Source organism: Peromyscus eremicus, chromosome 4 (assembly GCF_949786415.1).
Source record: "Peromyscus eremicus chromosome 4, PerEre_H2_v1, whole genome shotgun sequence".
NCBI classification, from domain to species: domain Eukaryota; kingdom Metazoa; phylum Chordata; class Mammalia; order Rodentia; family Cricetidae; genus Peromyscus; species Peromyscus eremicus.
The window spans coordinates 126,879,401-126,896,982 of NC_081419.1; the positions used below are offsets into that span (position 1 = coordinate 126,879,401).

The window sequence follows — 17,582 nt, forward strand, 5'->3', positions numbered from 1 at the left end:
TCTTAGTTCCGTGTAATCCGCTTTTGTAGAACTCTGCCTGACTATGTTTGCCTTTGTTATTTGTGCTTTTGGTGTCCTGGCCAAGGAGTTGTTACTAAGACCAACGTTTAAAGACTTTCACTAGTTGTTTTCTTGGCTTGCTAAGATATATTCTTGTGTGATGTGTGTGTTCATGAGTGTGCACATGTGAGTGCATGCGTGTGGTGCACGCGTCTTTTGAATCAGATCCTCTCATTGGCCTGGTGTTTGTCAGCTAGACGAGGCTGGCTGGCCAGTAAATCCCAGGGGTCTGCCTGCCTCAATCCTACTGGCTGCAGGGCTGGCAGGAGATCAGCTGGTCCCACAGCAGCATCCTTCTGTCTAGGCCAAGCTTGGTTCTCACACGGCTTAGACCCACACCAGGAACTCCTGGCGAAGCTAGTGACTCGCAGGCTAGTGTTTCTTGCAAAGTCTTCCCTGTTTGTCAGTATAGTTGCTTTCTTATTTGCTGCTGGAGCTCTTTGGTGATTTCTCCAAAATGGGATTTTACAACCTGGATCTTTTCTTTTTCTTAATTTCATTACTCCATAGCAGGCGAATCCCTGCTTTTATTTATGTATTGTGTATGTGTCAGGGAGGGGTAGTTTCACACATGACATGGCATGCCTGTGCCACTGCACCCATGTGGGGGTCAGAATTCACAGAAATTGGTTCTCTCTCTACCACGTCAGTTTTGGGGCTGAATTCAGGTCATCCATGCTGGGACCGGAACAGGATGCTGACTTCTCTGTCTTCCGCTCCACCCCAGATCTTACCCCAATTTATGCTCTTGTCATTTCACACGTGAGCTGCTGGGAACCTGAATGGGGGTCACCAGGCCTTTGTCACAGCATTCTTCCCATATCAACCTACACATGGTGCAGAATGCTTTAGGCCTAAGCTCCAAGTACCTCTTAGGACTGGCAAATGTAGAGATGTGTTGTGTAGCCAGTGTAATGCCTGGCACATGGCAGACACTCAGTGTTTGGGTGAGTGGGTGGGGTGGAGCACAGGGCCACTCACCGACTCTTGGAGTGGAGGGCAGAAGCAGTGGGTTCAGAGAGCCCTGGTTCTGAACAGGGTCTGGTCATATCACAGGAACATTTGGCCTGAATCTTTGGGATAAACTGCAGGAGGCCACAATGGTTGAAGATCAGGAGCAGGAAGAGACCTTAGAGGAGAAGCCTGACTTGACCGACACCACCCTCAAGAGATCCTTCATTGAGCTGCAGTGAGTTACTACAGCCACCTGGGGCTCCCTGGCCCCCAGAAATCTCTTACTGGGGTCGGGTGAGAAGCTTAGGATCTGCAGGCAACCCGTGGCCCCATTTAACCATCTCAGAGGCAAGACCGAGCAGTCAGAAGAAGTACCATCACACACTGCTCCTAGATTAGATTGAGATCTGCAGCGTGGCAGTGGCTCCTGTCCAGGTCATTACCATGTGGCAGGGGGCTGCCCACGCCAATGCCCAAGGTAGGGCCCTGAGCAGACAGCTGTGTGATGCATGGGAGAGAGAGGGTTGTTCCTCCAGCTATTGCCTTTCCTCTGGGTTCCTTCCCCTCTACATCACCCACTCCATCCTTATTCCTTAAACTTCAAATGATTTCAGTTCTTTCAAATTTTTTTTTTTTTATTATTGCTGGACATGGTGGTCCACACCTTTCATCCTAGCAGTCAGGAGGCAGAGGCAGGTGGATCCCTATGAGTTCAAAGCCAGCCTGATCTACACAATGAGTTCCAGAACAACCAAGGCTACTTAGAGAGATATGGCTCAGAGCCTCTAGTGACAAGGCCTTGGATTTCATCCAGTACCATCACACACCGGTCTAACCTAAAGAAGCCACAGTCTACATGGGGAGATGGCTATGCTAACTCATGGCCGAGGTCCATCTGACAGGTGTTGGGAATAGCAAGGAGAGACGCTGTTTAGAGGTCAGCCACCTGACTGGATTAAATGAGGAAGGCTTTACAGGAGAGGTTGTGGAGTTGATTTTGATGTAATTTCCAGGTACCCATGGAATCTTTATGGCTCCTGTTGTCTCATCAAGGCATACTCCTCTTTGGAGGGACGGTCTTGTTGTACGGGTTTATAAAACAAGGCAAGACAGAGCTTCCCTGGGTTGGGGATGTTCACATACCCTTCTGGCGAGGTCTAGCTGAGGCCCGAATGAAAGAAAAGGCAGCAGAGCTTGGGCTGGTGCATCTGGGCCTTGCTCATGTCAGACAGTTCTGACTCAGTGCTGGGCCCTGGCAGGAGGTAGGAAAGGGTTGGAGAGGCTCAGACCCGGAAAGGGGAGGCCCTCTGGCCTGAGTGGGGGGGGGGGGGGGCGGCGCAGGTAGGGAAACAGGAGGCGCATGTTGTGACGGAGCCTCTTACAGCAAGGAACTGGCTGAAGCCCTGTTGTACCAGCGGCACGAGCAGGCAGCGCTGATGGCTTTTCTGCATGGGAAAGCAGAGAAGGAAGTTGAGGCGCGGGCCAGGCTCCATCAGATGTCCCTCACATCCCCGTGGACCAAACAGAAGTCCGTGGAAGACATCGAGGAGAGCTGGAATCAATGGGCCAAGAACAAGCAGGTGGGGACTGTTGGGAGAGGGGAGGGGGCCTCGCTCCTGGCTATGGTTCTCACCGGTGACTCTTGCAGGCAAGCAAAATCGTAGGAGCAGCTTACAAGCCCAAGGTACATGTGCGGAACCCCAAACTCCTGTCCACCAGAGTGCAGTACGGCTGGATGAAGCAGCAGGTGAGGGAGTGAGGCTGCATCTGAGATGCGGGGGGCCATCTGAGGCCAGCAGACTTCATCTGGTCCATGTTCTCTGTTTCTGGCATAGACTGGTCAGGCTGGCATGTTTTCTGTCAGCGGAGATCTTGTCTCTCGGAACGCAGACCACCTGACTTCTGGAGGGGTGGCCCTCCACTAGCCTTTCCTGTCTGTAGTCCCCAGGGCATCATTATAGTCTTTGGCCACTCATTAGCAGATTAACTGCCCCTGTACCCATGAGTGTAGGTGATCAAGAGTAGATGTGGGCCGGACGGTGGGAGGTAGAGCCAGGAGGATCTCTGTGAGTTCAAGGCCAGCCTGGGCTACAGAGTGAGATCCAGGAAAGGCCCAAAGCTACACAGAGAAACTCTACCTCAAAAAAACAAAAAACCAAAAACCCAACAAACATGGGGCTGGAGAGATGGCTCAGCAGTTTAAGAAGACTGGTTGTTCTTCTAGAGGTCCTGAGTTCAATTCCCAGCAACCACATGGTGGCTCACAACCATCTGTAATGAGATCTGGCGCCCTCTTCTGACCTGCAGGCATACATGCAGACAGAACACTGTATACACAACAAAATAAATCTTAAAAAAAAAAAAAAAGTAGACGTGAGGTGTGTGGGTACTGGGTGCACAGGTGGGGATATGTGGAAGGAGGTGGCTCTCCTTAGGTGTAGAAAGGGGAATCAGGGACTTACAAAAGTCAATCGGACTCCATCCTGTCTCTTGCCTGTGCAGACCCTGCTCAGCCTTTCCCTCCTCTCTGCCTTAGGGCATTATGGGAGCTCCCATGATGCCAAAGGCTACATCCCTACTGGGGAGGTTGGTGTGAGAGGGTTCTGGAGGCTCCTGAGAGCCCAACTTTGGGGAGTGCTAATGGGAGACCTGAAGTATATCCAGGGACTCTGTATCAGGCCCCCCCTGAGGTCCAACTCCTGGCCTTGCTTCAAAGCAGAGGAGTTCTGGTACCAGGCTCACCTCACAGACACGTGTAGGGAGGGGAGCGTGAGAGGGTGGTCCTGCTCAGGGCTGTGTAGGCCCCACAGCTGTGGTCTTCAGGAGCACCGCAGCACTAGAGATTTACTTGGCATGGGAAGACCTGAGGGCTCTCCATGGCAAGCCTGTTCTTGGTCCCTGGTACCACCAGCTCCAGTGAGTACTCATCTTCTGTTCTGTTCCCAGATCTCCCCTCAGGTCTACCAAAGCCTGTGTTTCACTGACCTTACACCAATCCAACAACCTGACTTCTTGATGCATAAGGTCCTGGACCAGGAAGGCCGGCATATCCGCTGGGTGGCTAGCGACATCCGGAGAGAGCTGGAGTCTATCCGGGGTCAGATTTTCACGGACATAGCAGCCAGCAGTACACCCGTTGCCTCGCCTTCCTCCCTTTCCCTGGGAGCCTCAGCCTCCAGGGTTCTGGAATCTACCTGGTCGACCTCCCTGAGGCCCCATTCCTCAGTCTCCTTCCTGAGGCCCTGGTCAGCCTCTCCAGCACAGTCTAGCTCTTCTACGTCCCCCCAGACCTTGAGTCAGGCCCGCAGAGGTCAGAAACCACCAAGCCAGCTGCTCCCTGCCTCGTGCAGCATCCGAAGCCCTGGGGAGCCGCCCTCATGTTCTCTGTGAAGGGGGGGCTCCCTCCTCACGTTTTGAGGTGTCCATCCTTCTCTCTGTTCTGTGGCAGGGGACCCATAGGGTCCTGCATGTCCCTGGCTCACTCCGTGCCAGGCCCAGGGGATGCAGCCTTTTCCTCCAGGGGCCCCCACACTGCTTCTCTCTGGATAAGCCCAGCTGTCTTCTGGCTCTGCACAGTTCTGGAGAAGAAAATAAATATTCTCCCGTATTAGAGTCCTACAGGTGACAAGGCTGGGGTGTGTTTCTCACCTGCTTAGGTCCATGCTCTGCTGGGACAGGTCATAATGCCTGGCAAGGCCTTAGGCATACACAGAGGGGCCTATATCCCAGCATCCCCAGGTTCTTTGCTACCATGCAGCAGGCCCACCCCACCAGGGCTTTGTGTGGCATGGAAGGTAGATCATATGGTAGGGATGCCAGATGGCTCAGCCACCTGATTCAGTTCACAGAAGTCATTCTATGCTGACAGTGTCTGCTTGTCCCTTGTTGCTACTATCTGGCCCCCTTGGCTGCTAGGCACCCCAGGCCCAGCCATAGTGTCTGGAAGCTTCTCTATGCCTTGTGTCAAGAATATTTGAGGATGTAGCAGATGGCCCCTCCTCTGGACTTAGAGCATCATTCTCGGCCAGATGCACCTGTCCCAACCTCTGCCTGGCCTCTGTCCCTCTCAGAAGGTCAACTCCAGGGCATGTGTGGACTTCCGGAATCAAGAAGATTCTATTTAGAGGCCGTGAAGCATAAGGTCCCACCAGCTTGAACAGGGGCCTTTAAGGACCATGGCTTGTGGCTCTGGGCAGAGCAGAGTTCTCAGGCCCATCCTTGCCATGGATGTGGCACCAAGTCACCTCCCCAAAGCCCCAAGCATCAGGGCTAGCAGAGCTGAGGGAAGCCTCCTCTGGAGCGAGCAAGGGGCAGTGGGCTCGAGGCTCAGCAGTGGCACAGGAGAGAAGGGCCAACAAGGCCAGACCCTCTTAGTCCTTGGGGTTTGGGCTGTTAAAGTCCCCACAACCCACAGGACTGGAAGACCCAGGTCCCCAAGCTCCTCACAGAGAAACTCTTTATGTTCTCTTAATTTTTTGTATGCATTTGTGTGATACACGTGTGTGTATGTGTTCTCATGTGTGTAGGCACACGTGTGCGGGTGTCTTTTCATGTGTGTGTGAGCATGTGTAGGTCCAAGGTTGACACGAGATATATTCTGTCTTTTATATTGAAGCAAGGCTGCTAACCGAATCCAGAGCTCACTGATACATGGGTCCTGGGGATCTGAACTCTAGTCCTCATGTTTACATGGCTTTGCTCCCTGAGCCATCCCCCGCCCCTCATGTGTGTCTATGTGTGGCATGCACTGAGTCCTGGGTCAGGTGTTGTGGGAGTGGGGTGCTGGGGCAGAAGCTTGAAACCCGCTCCTGGCTAGTGTACCAGGGGGTCCTGGGGCCTTCTGAGCAGACTCAGTACCTGGGGGTGGCAGCCCTCCGAGGCATACCACCTTCAAATTTATATTACAGACCATTCCTTACAAAGACAAGTCTACAATAAGAGATCCTTAAGATGAGGCCCAGGGCCGTGGTGGCTCGTGTCCCAACAGAGGCCCAAAGCCTCAGCATCATCAGCCTTTCCAGCACATTAACTTTCGCAGCCCTTTCTTCCATGTGTACAGCCACATCTGTAAGTACCTACTAATCTAGGAAAATCTTCCTCAGTCAGAGGTGTTTCAGACTTCTCTAGAGGAACAGGACCAGCAGAACACATATAAAGGATTTATAAATGGTTTTACTCAACATGGTTGAAATAGTCTGACAACAGCTGTCTCACACATGAGGGGCTGAGAACCTGGTAGTTTCTGTTGGCTGCCTGCTCCTTGAGGATGGGTACCTCAGCAGTCAGAGTAGGCCAGCAATGGCTGTCTTCCACCGGAGAGCCTGAGAAACCCAGAGTTGTCCAGCCCCATTCTATCCCCAAGGGCCTGGAGGGTTCCTGGACAGCCACTGGCTCTCAGTCTAGGTTGGAAGCCTAGAAAAGCTGGTTCTACTATCAGTGGAGTCAGTCATCAGCAACAAACAAGATAAATTAACTCAGTGTAAGAGGGAAGAGAGAATGGTTTTTCTTTCCGTTTTGATCTGGGCTGCTATCAAAAGGTGCTGCTCACATTTGGGGTGGGTCTTCCCACATCAATTAAGACAATCTAGACAGTTCCTCACAGACGTACCCATAGGGTAACCTAATGTAGACAATGACTCAGGTAATTCTGTATGTGACAAGTTGACATTTAAAACCAACGATCACAGCCTAGCCCTTGTCGACTTGACACAGAAACACATCACTTTAAAAATCACAACCTTCCATGCCTTGTTCCAAAGCCTGATGTTTATTTTATAATATAAATTATAGTCTAACTTTAAGAAATACTGATTTTATGTAGATGGGTGTTCTGCATGCATGTATTCTGTGCACCATGCATGTGTCGTGCCTACAGAGGTCAGAAGAGGGTGTCATATACCCCAGGAATGGAGTTACAGGCGGTTGTGAACCACCATGTGGGTGCTGGGAATCAAACCTGGGTCCTCTGGAAGAGTGGTCAGTGTTCCCGACTGCAGAGGTATCTACCTCTCCACCTCCAAATATAGTTTAACTTTAAAAGGTCCCCAAAATCTTTTTAAAATCCCAATACTTTAAAAATTCAGATCTCTTAACTATAAGCTCCCAAGAATATAAAAACCAAATTACACTCTTCCAACATATTATCTCACTAAGTAAGCATTCTTTATTCTAAAAGAGAAAAAGAAGGCCATAGCAAATGAACAAGCACACCGAAGCAAAAGCAAAATTCAGGGAGAAGACAAAACCTTGTTACTCCAGTGACCAACGATCGGAGCTTAGACTATAGTGTTCCAGACTCCAAGGAACTTGGCTTCTAAATCCCTCCAGCAATGCTTAATCTTTTAGCATCCCATAGCTTAAATATGATTATATAGTTTTACAACACAACCACTCATGTCTCAATTAACATCACATGATAGAAATAGAAGAAAACACAGCCATCTACTTAATATATGCATAAGCACATGCTCAACAAATAGGACAAAAACACTCATGTCAGCCATAATCATTTCTGTGACTGGTCATGTGACCTTAGCTGGTATTTATGACTCCATCTTCTACTACCTGTTCTGTATTTCCTCCCCTCTCAGTAAGCACCTCAGGAGGCCTTGGTTCTCTACCTGAAGAAGTTACTCATATCTTCATTCCTCAGGGGTCCAGGCCAGCGGTTCTCAGTCTGTGGGCTGCAAACCCTTTGGACAGGGAGTAGAATGACTCTCTCACAGGGGTCGCCTAAGACCATGAGAAAACCACAGATATTCACATTATGATCCATAACAGTAGTGAAGTTATAGTTATGAAGTAGTAACAAAAATAATGGTTGGGAGTCACCACAGCATGAGGAACTGTATTAAAGGGCTGCAGCATCAGGAAGGTTGGGAACCACTGCTCCAGGACATTCCTCATCCTTCCTGGATTGGGTTGTTGTAGTTTTTCACTGACCTTAATCATATTTCTTACATCCAAGACATACTCTTCCTTCCACTGTGGAGAAGTAGTTCAATTGCTCTCTTGATTAATCACACCTCCTAACATGTTGACTTGAGGACATTATGAGCCCAGAGTGTCCAGGAGGGAGTCTTAGCCTCCACTTCAAAGGGACATTTATTGTGCCTCCTGGTGGAAGCACCATATACAGGAAAGGTAATTCCACAACCAGACTAGGAGTCTATTCCAGTAAGGACAAAATGCTGCCCTTTCCATGATGGAAATGGTCCAGTGTGGCCAATCTGTCACCAGGTCATTGGTGAGTTCCTTTTCACATCTCTGGACACAGTAAGGAAAAAAAAATAAGTTCAGTGATAAAATTGAACAACTCCAAATGGGCATAAATAAATAAATAAATGTTTTTAAGTAATCTAAATGTTTTAAAGTGTGCCCTGGAAGAGAGTCATCTTTCCAGCAGCTATAGATCTCAAGTTTCAGAAAATCAAACCCAAGTCTTCATCACACAATACATGATTAACTGACCTACAATGCAAATTAATTACCAGCATCGAAAGATGTTTGCAATTAAAATGACTGGAAAATGAATGGAGATGTGTGGGAGGACCTTATGGAGGTTGAAGGTGGTCTGATGTGTTCACTCTGCTGAATGAAATACTCTCCCTACTCTTAGCACAGGGTGTATTCCCACCCCCACCCCATTCCTACCTCCTGCAGGATTGCCCTCTCTGCCCTTACCTGAGGGAATTAATCCTATGCATCTATAGAGCCAGCAATGACTTTCCCTGAAGGAGACGTCAGACAAGTCAATGCATACATCTCTCAGGGTCCACCCATCATTGCCTCTGGACCAATGACCAGGCTATAAGGCCCAAAGGTGAGGATGAAAGTGAGGACCAGGAGGAGGCAGACAACATCCCACTTCTGGTCCCACAATTTGTGTTAGAGTTCTCTGGAGGAAGAGAACCAACACACACACACACACACACACACACACACACACACACACACACACATTTAAAAAGATTTATTAAATCAGCTTATGCAATAGTAAAATTGTCAACAATAGCTGTCTCACATCTGAAAGGCCAAGAGTCCAGTGGTTTTCAGTCCGTGAGGTTAAGTTTCTCAGCAGTCCCATTCTGTCACCTATGGTCTGGAGTATTCCTGAAGAGCCATTGGTCCTCAGTCCATATTGGAAACTGACCAGAAAAGCTGCTTCTAATATCATCAAAGGAATCAGCAGTGGCAGCAGTGGGGTGAATTAACTTGCTGGTAAGAGGGAAGGCCAAGTAAGTAACAAGTGAATGCTCTTCTCCTTCCCTCTTGTGATGGTTTAAATGAGAATGGACTCCCTAGGCTCATCAGTTTGAATGCTTGGCCCTAATTAGTGGAACTGTTTGGAAAGGATTAGAAGGTGTGGCCTTGTTGGAGAAGTCATGTCACAGGGGGTGGCCTTTGAGGTTTCAAAAGCCCAGGCCAGGCCCTCTGCCTTTTGCCTGAAGATCAGGATGTAAAGCTCTCAGCTACTGCTCCAGTACCACACCTTTTCCTTTCCACCACAATGATCATGGACCAACCCTCTGAAAGTGTGAGCAAGCCCCCAATTAAATGCTTTCTGTTATAAGGGTTGCCTTGGTTGTGTTGTCTCTTCACAGCAATAGAACAGTAACTTAAGACACCTCTCTTTTACCTGGGCTGCTAAGAGAAGGTGCCACCCACATTTAAGGTGTGACAAGACACTTCCCCACAGGTTGTAGAAAGTTTCTCAGTTGAGGCTCCCTAATCAGGTGACAAGTTGACATTTGGTGCCAACCATCACTTTCTCCGGGGTCCAGATCAGGTCTCTTCTGTGGCCACAAAGGCCCATGGCCACTGTTCCTTGAGCCCTAGGCTTCTACATCTGCAGTGGCAGAGATACTGAGAAGCAGGGCATGATTAGACTCAGGGGTGGCTGGCTGTAACCCAGGCCTCTGGATCTTGGCCCCTCCTGGCTCCTCTGTGGAGACCCTAGCCTCTGTCTTTGCTCTCTCTGAGCCTCCCACTTATGCCTGGGCTGGGTTGGGGAGTCTGGGTGGGCTTCTGGTAGACTTCCTGTGGTGGGCTTCTCCTGGTAGAGTATGGCTCTGAGCCATAGGGCCTAGGGAACACTGAGCCCCTTCCCACCCTGCTCTCACGCAGCTAGGAAGAAGCAATAGTTTTAGCCTGTAATGACAACAATGGTACTTACTATGAAACAATTCTAAGGCGTAGGTTCTGATATTATCCCAACCTACCAGATAATGAGATCAAGGTGCAGAGAGGTCGTGTCTCTTGCCCCAGGGTCACATAGCAGGTTCTAAGTAAACCTGGGATTTGAACTCAGGAAGGAGACTGACTGCAGAGCCTATTTAAAAAAAAAATTCCTAGCCAGGTATGGTGGCGCATGCCTTTAGTTCTAGCACTCAGGAGGCAGAGGTAGGCAGATCTCTGAGTCTGAGGCTGGCCTGGTCTACAGAGAGAGTTACAGGACAGCCAGGGGCGCACCACAGAGAAACCTGTCTGGAAAGAAAATTCTTCAAAATTTTATGTGTATGGATGTTTTGCCTATAGGCATGTCTGCATACCATGTGTCTGCAGTACCTGCAGAGGCCAGAAGAGGGCACTGGGTCCTCTGGAACCAGAATTACAGACAATTGTGAGCAGCCTCTGGAGGAGCAGACAGTTCTCTTAACCACTGAACCATCTCTCGAGCCCTCTGAGCCTTAAACAAAACAAAACACATAAAACTCTCAAACAGTTCATGCCTTTGTCTTGACTCTCTGGGGTGGGGATGGGGTGTGAGGGGACAGAGGGACAGATGTCCAGCAGTTGTGGGCTGTTGTGATGACATTCTAACAGATCACGAGCAGTAGGGAAGGGCACGTGACTTCTGGGCACAGTTGCACTCAGGGCAGAGCTTTGATGCCAAGGTTGATGATGATAGCTCTGTACTCAGCAGGTAGAGTTTTTACAGTTCTTCCACATGGCCAGCAGAGGGAGCCATATCCTTTCTGGAGAGAATTGAAGTAAGTCAGACTAGAGGTGAGGCAGGCACCAGAACTGGGCCCGTCGTGAGGACAATTGACCTAGGGCATACAGCTCTCAGGATTGCCTGCCAGGAGCTCTCTGGTGTCTACTGATGGCTCTGTACCTCTTTGGACTGCCAAGTCATTGTGGTCTCTCCTACCTTAGAACGCTCTCTGGCAAGCAAGATGGCAACTATGGTCCCCCCCCCCCCCCCTCCCCAGTGCTGGGAAACAAACCCAATTGACTGGGAGTTGATGTGTTGGGCACAGGACACAGTGGGGCACTGCAGCTGGATCTGACAGTTGGGCGTTCCTGGAGTTCCCTTAGCCTCCTTTGTAGTTCACAGAGGGAAGTTTCAGGTCACCCTGGAAGAGTGGGTCAGCCTCAGGTCTGCTGGTCTCTAGTGCCACCTGGTGGCTGTTCTGCTCTGTAGGAAAATGTCCTGCTACCCCTCTGAGAACATTTCACTCTTGGGTTCCAAAGCAGGTGAGGGCTCAGCCACTGAGTTACATTCCCAATAGACCAGCTTTTACAATTGAGGAAACAAGCTCAGAGGACATCTATGAGTCACTCCACGGCACACTCTGGATTCAGACGCCGGGGATGCGGAGTGGTCAAACATGAAGCAGGGCACACTCAGCTTTCTCAGTTACTTTATCCTGAGCAGTGGAATTACAGGAAAACAAGACTCAAGGAGGCCTCTACAGGTTCTGTAAGTGAAAAAAATCTGGCCTTGAAATTTATTTTAATAAACGAGTCTCTATAATTGTCATTTTTACATTTTGTTAATGATAATGAGACAGACTCTCCCTACGTAACTGTGGTAGTTTGAATGTAATTGGTCCCCATTAGCTCACAGGGAGTGGCACTATTAGGAGATGTGGCTTTGTTGGAGTTAAGTATGGCTTTGTCAGAGAAAGTGTCACTTTGGGGCTTTTAGATTTCCTATGCTCAAGATACTGCCCAGTGTCTCAGTGCACTTCCTGTTGCCTTCTGATCAAGATGTAGCCAGCACCATGTCTGCCTGCATGCCGCCGTACTCCCAGCTGCCATGCCTCCCACCATGATGGTAATGGACTGAACCTTTGAACTGTAAGTGAGCCACCTCAATTAAGTGATTTCCTTTATAAGCGTTGCCGTGGCCATGGTGTCTCTTCACAGCAATCTAGCTGAGTATTGAACCTGCCATTCTCCTGCTCAGCCTCCCTGGTTGCTGGGATTGTGGGTGCACTACTCTGTCTGACTTTGCTGCTAGTTCTTCTAGCGTCAGTTGTGGCATTCACGGTTTTGAAGAAATTTGTTCTTTTTACTAAGATGTTGAATTTATTGGCATAAAGCTGTTCACAAATTTCCCTTTTTTGTTGTTGTCTGTAGGATTTGTAGTGATGCTTCCTTTTAATTTGATATTAGTAGTGTGTATCTTCTTCTTTTGATCATGAAAACTAGAATTATCAATGCTCAATTTTTCTAAAAATTCTTCTGACAAAACCAAAGAGAAAGTCTGTTTGGTGCGGACAATTCTTTGTGTGTGTGTTCCTTTGTGTGTGTGTGTGTTCAGGTGACACATACATGTATGTGCATGAGTGTGCAGGCCAGAGGTAAGCATTTGGTGTTGTTCCTCAGATGATGTTCACCGTGTTTTTTGAGACAGGATCTCTCATTGGCCTGGAACTTACCAAGTAGTCTAGACTGGCTTGGGAACTATCCTAAGGATCTACCTGTGTCCATCCTCCAGCTGTTAGAATTACGAGCACACACTGCAATACCTGGCTGGACCTGGGGCTCAAACCTGAGTCTCCATGTTTGCACAGCAGGCACTTGGTTAAGTACACTGTCTCCTCAGCCACATGTCTTTAAAAATAGTGCTGACATTCACTACTTTTTGAGAGAGGGCTGGGAAGACACTCCTCTGGGATAAGGGTCCTCCATGCACAGACCACCATAGCCTTTGTGGGGATGGAGGGTCCTGCCTTGATACCCTTTGTTGGGGGCTAGGAAGCTCTGGATCATTCTATGGCTTTGTGTGAGTTTTGCACACACTGTTCCAACCACTGTGGGTATCTGCGTGCATTTGTACTGCTGTATCCGGAAAACACAGTTTCCCTGTAGTCATCCACCACTGCCAGCGCTTACAGTCTTTCTGTCCCCTATTTTGCAAGGATCCCTGAGCTTTGGAGAAGGTGTGTGATATAGATATCCCACTTAGGACTAAGCACTCTGTAGTTTCTTATTCTCTGAATGTTGATCAGTTGTGGGTCTGTAAATCACCATCTACTGCAAAAAGAAGTTTCTCTGATGAAAGCTGAGAGATGCACTAATCTATGTGGATGATGGTAAGTCCTTAGTCAGTTTAATACTAGGTGCATTTAGCAGAGTCATATTAGTAGGTTCTCCCCTAGGGCTTATGACTTGTCTAGCCACAGATTCTTGACCCCATCTGGGCTTGAACCTGTAGACTGGACCTTACATCCAATCAGAAAGTGGTTGGTCACTCTCATGCCATTCACACCACGTTTGCATCAGTGGGCGTGTCGTGGCAGGCCAGTCATTATTAGAGCTCACAAGGTTCACAGATGGGTAAGACTGGTGATTGCTTTTCACCTCTGGCCGTGTGGACAGCAGCTGCCAGAACCATGAGAGCTAGCCAGTAGGGATGAAGCTTCCGGGTGAATACCAGCTTAATTTCTCTGTGTTCTATGACTCAAGTATGTGGTGTCTTCAGCAGTAGGGTCTTCTGTCAGCGTTTGGAAGGTAACCAAGAGCACTGGCAATAGCCTGTAGTGTTAGGGCGCTATGGGACCTCACTGGCCAATGGTTTCCCAAAGAGGTAATCCATTCCTAGTTCTGCCCTTTATATTTGTTAGCCTGTGGTATCTAATGGGGATATTGTTGCCCTGCTGTGGACATCAGAGGGTGACTCTCCATTGTTCTAGAGGAGAGAAGAGAGGCTCACACAGAAAAAGGCACCTGTCTAAGGCTACACATGCAGGGCTGACCTTCCAGGCTAGGCAGGTCCCTAACCTGTCTCATCTCTGCCATTATACTCACCAGGTGCCCTCCTGGCTCTCCACACTGTCTTGGCAACACTGACCTGGTCTTTTAATCTCTCCCAGTTTCATCTAGAAAATGAGGCAACCCTTCCTAGTGATTCAGATGATTAAAATAAGAAATGGCACCCTCCATGGGTGATACTCTTAGTCAGTCTTGGGCCCAGAATTCCTCCAGAAGGAGAAGTGGCTACCTCAGAACCAGGAAAGAAAATCCACAGACTCCTATGCTCTCAAGTGGCCTGTCCACCTAGGCACACACATTTCTGGGAGAGGGGGCAAGCCATCCACAGTGGCATGATCACAATGTCCTTTCTTAGGCGGCACCCAATTCTGCCTTCTTGTCTAGGCCAGCTCTGCTAGAAGGGCACTTAGGCTGGGGGTTCCTTTGGCCTCTCCTAGGGAAGGCCTCAGAGACAGAAAACTTATCTAATTCCCTTTCTTGGTCACAGTTGTCTCCTCTCCGGGACCAGAGACCCTGGAGCCCCAGCCCCAGGCTCCCAGAGCTGGGGAGTAGTGTGGACAGCACAGTAGAGCCCATAGGCTGCTGGGAGCAGAAGCTGTTCCATGTGACCACAGGCCCTGGAGGAGCTTGGAGCTTAGTTTTCTGTGAGGCTTGGGTCTTCATGTTGAGAAAGGGGTGAATTGGGACCATCCTCTGCTGGTTTTAGTCTTAGAATGACAGACAGGTAACCAGAGTCTCAGGGTCTCTGTCCAGAGCTGGCATGGGAGGGGACAGAGACCTGGGAAATGGTGGCTATGGGATTTCCTGCTGTGTTGGTGTGTACAGGCTCAGACGCAGACTTTGTTTGGAGGAACAATGACATGGTACTTCCTCACTGTGCTCCAAGCAGTTCATAGTTCATTCATTCTCTCTCCTCTCTCTCTCTCTCTCTCTCTCTCTCTCTCTCTCTGAAAAGAGTCTCATATAACCCAAACTGACCTTGATCTATGTAGCTGAGGATGACCTTGAACTCCCTAATCCTCCCTTCACCTCCCAAGTTCTGGGATTATAGGTGTGCTTGCTAAGCAGCTCACTCACCATCTCAGCTGTCAGGGACCTTTCACACCGTACCCAGGGCCTCAGTTCTCAGGACAAGGAAGTGGAGGAAGCTAGCTAGCATCTCCTGGTGCAGACCGAGCAACTGAAGATCAGAGGGTGACCCCCCACAGGTGACACAGCAAGGTGACAGGGCAAGGGTAGGACCAGGGACCTTCTGTCTTTCCAGGAGTCTGTGTGTCTCAGTCTGTCCCAATCATGCTGCCTTGGCACTGGAGATTAAGGGGATTAGCTAAATCCTGGGACTGGAGCTGGGTTTATCAGAGGCGCCACTCTGGGGGCCTGGGGGTGACTTGGCGTCTTATACCTCCGGGTCCGTCTCAGTGCTTGGGACACCTGACTCCTACCCTGGCTCGTGGCCCACATGTCTGATTCATGCTGATGGGGTTGAGTGGTGAGGATCTGGGAAGAGGTGGACAGGAGGAGCCTTGGGGGCCACCTTTGTTTTTCTGATAGAGGCTTCCCCTAAAATAAGCCCTACCTCTGTGCTTTGCTGGGCACACCAGGTGCACTGGGACCTGTATCTTCTGCCCTAGGACCATTGGCCTCGGCAGATGATGTGGAGTGAGCTAGAAGAAAGAGTATGGAATCAGCAGGCCTGACTTCCCGGGCAGGGTCGAGGGCAGCACTGGGTGCCCCTCACAATGTGTAGTGGGAATCACATTTGCAGAGGGTCTGCCAGCTATGGCCTGTGTCCTTTCATTTGGGGAGGGGTCAGTGAACTCTTCTCCATGATGGAGCAGGCAGAGCTCCCCATGCACAGCTCCCCTGGAATCTTCTGTAACTTTGAGGAGCTATGGAGATGTCCCCGAGCACCCCAGGCCATGGCAGGTCCCAGCTGACTGACACCCGCACCATAGCTCACTGGCTGACCCTGGCAGGTGCCGCATCAGTGGGTGTGAACACACAGTGGATCACGTGAGTGTCCACCTAGAACGTCTCAGAGAATGAACTTGAACCCCAGGAGGGTGGGAACCAAGGCGGGACAAATGCAGGAGTGACAAGTAGCAGGGGTTACTCCATGGAAAATGTCACCGAGGGTAAGGACCCCGCTTGCAACAGCCCTGAACATCTGAGACAGCCAGGACTCAACCTGCCAAGAAAAGTGCAGAGTTTATACGAAGCAAGAGATGAGCCTTATTAAAAGATGCTGAAAATCCAACAAGCAGTTCTGCAAGCCGATTCCATTTGTCTGGAAAGGGCACAGAGGGAGTGCCAAGGTGATCCTGGAAGGAGAGGGCTGCTCACTAGAGCACAGGTGGGACACATTCCTAGGTTACAGCCACTCAGAGTGGGGTGTTTGTCATACAAGAACAATTCACACAGGCCAAGGCTGTAGCTCAGTCGGGAGAGTGCTTGCTCAGCACATACACAAAGCCCCGGCTTTCATCTCCTGCACCATGTAAACCGGGTACTTTTCAATGCCTGTACTTTTCAGCACTCAAGAGACAGAGCTAGGGGGCATCAGAAGTTCAAGGCCAGCCTGGGATACTTGGGAGCTTGCCTCAGGAAAACACAGAAGAGCCAGAGAAATGTTCCACAAATTTTGGCTTCTAGGCTGACTGCTGGGCAGGGCAGTGGGAGTGTGAGTTGTCTCCAGAAGTCCCTTCCACTGTGGAGACCCAAAGGGCCCCAAGGCTAGTGCTGGAGGAACCAGGCTGTCTGGAGGTCTGGCACATGGCCCAGGGGCAGATTCTACCGCAGGGCAGGGCTGCCCAGTGTGCCTTCCCTGGAGACAAGCTCATTTCTGATTTCACTCTTCCAATGCCTCGCTGGGCCCTTGCCAGCCTTTACCTCCCTGTCCTTGCCTGCATGCTCCAGTTGACTCTGCCTCCATCCTGCTGGGTCCTTTTTCTAGGGCAAGGTCCTTCTGGGAACACTGCTTCTCTTATTACTTGCCTACAGCCGGAAGTTGATGGTAACGCCAGTGGCCATCCAGCATCCGCTGTGTGCTATGATATGGGCTAGGACTTGTGTGGCCCGAGCTACAGTCGACAGCAATGGTGGGCTGTTTCTAGTACTTTTGTATGCTCTCAGGTAAATGCCAGCACAGGAGCAGATTAAACAGCCATGGCAAGGATACACAGGTAAAAGATGGGAATTTGAGGACCAGGTGTATCTACCTGGAAGAAAATGAAGTTCAGAGTGGGTATGTATTTTACCCAACATCACACAGCAAATAGTTAAAAGATATTGAAACATCACAGGGTGGGCAGAGTTGGAACTTCTCATCTGCTACATATGCTCTAATAGCCTTCAGTCCTGTCCCTATTGTACAGGTGTGGAGACTGAGGCCCGAGAAGGGTGGGATCTTGCTGAAGGTAACCCATAGGGGGAGACAGAGGTCTATTTGAATGTAGAGAGATGTCTTCTGTGCAGGAGCTAGATTGCTTGGGGTTTGTTCCAGGGACTACCATTTGCTGACTGTGAATTCCCGTAAGTCACCTGATTACTCTGAGCTGTCACTG

General features: G+C 49.7%; 1 protein-coding gene across 1 annotated transcript in view; it reads left to right on the plus strand.

The window, feature by feature from the left end:
• Window positions 1-4,621, plus strand: part of Efcab8 (EF-hand calcium binding domain 8) — a 74,291-nt gene extending 69,670 nt beyond the window's left edge. The window contains exons 24-27 of the mRNA XM_059261675.1: window positions 1,117-1,249; window positions 2,399-2,594; window positions 2,663-2,761; window positions 3,961-4,621. Coding sequence (XP_059117658.1) covers window positions 1,117-1,249; window positions 2,399-2,594; window positions 2,663-2,761; window positions 3,961-4,404 — 872 coding nt within the window. The 3' untranslated portion in view covers window positions 4,405-4,621. The remainder of the gene's footprint in view (window positions 1-1,116; window positions 1,250-2,398; window positions 2,595-2,662; window positions 2,762-3,960) is intronic.
• The last annotated feature ends 12,961 nt before the right edge of the window (window positions 4,622-17,582 follow it).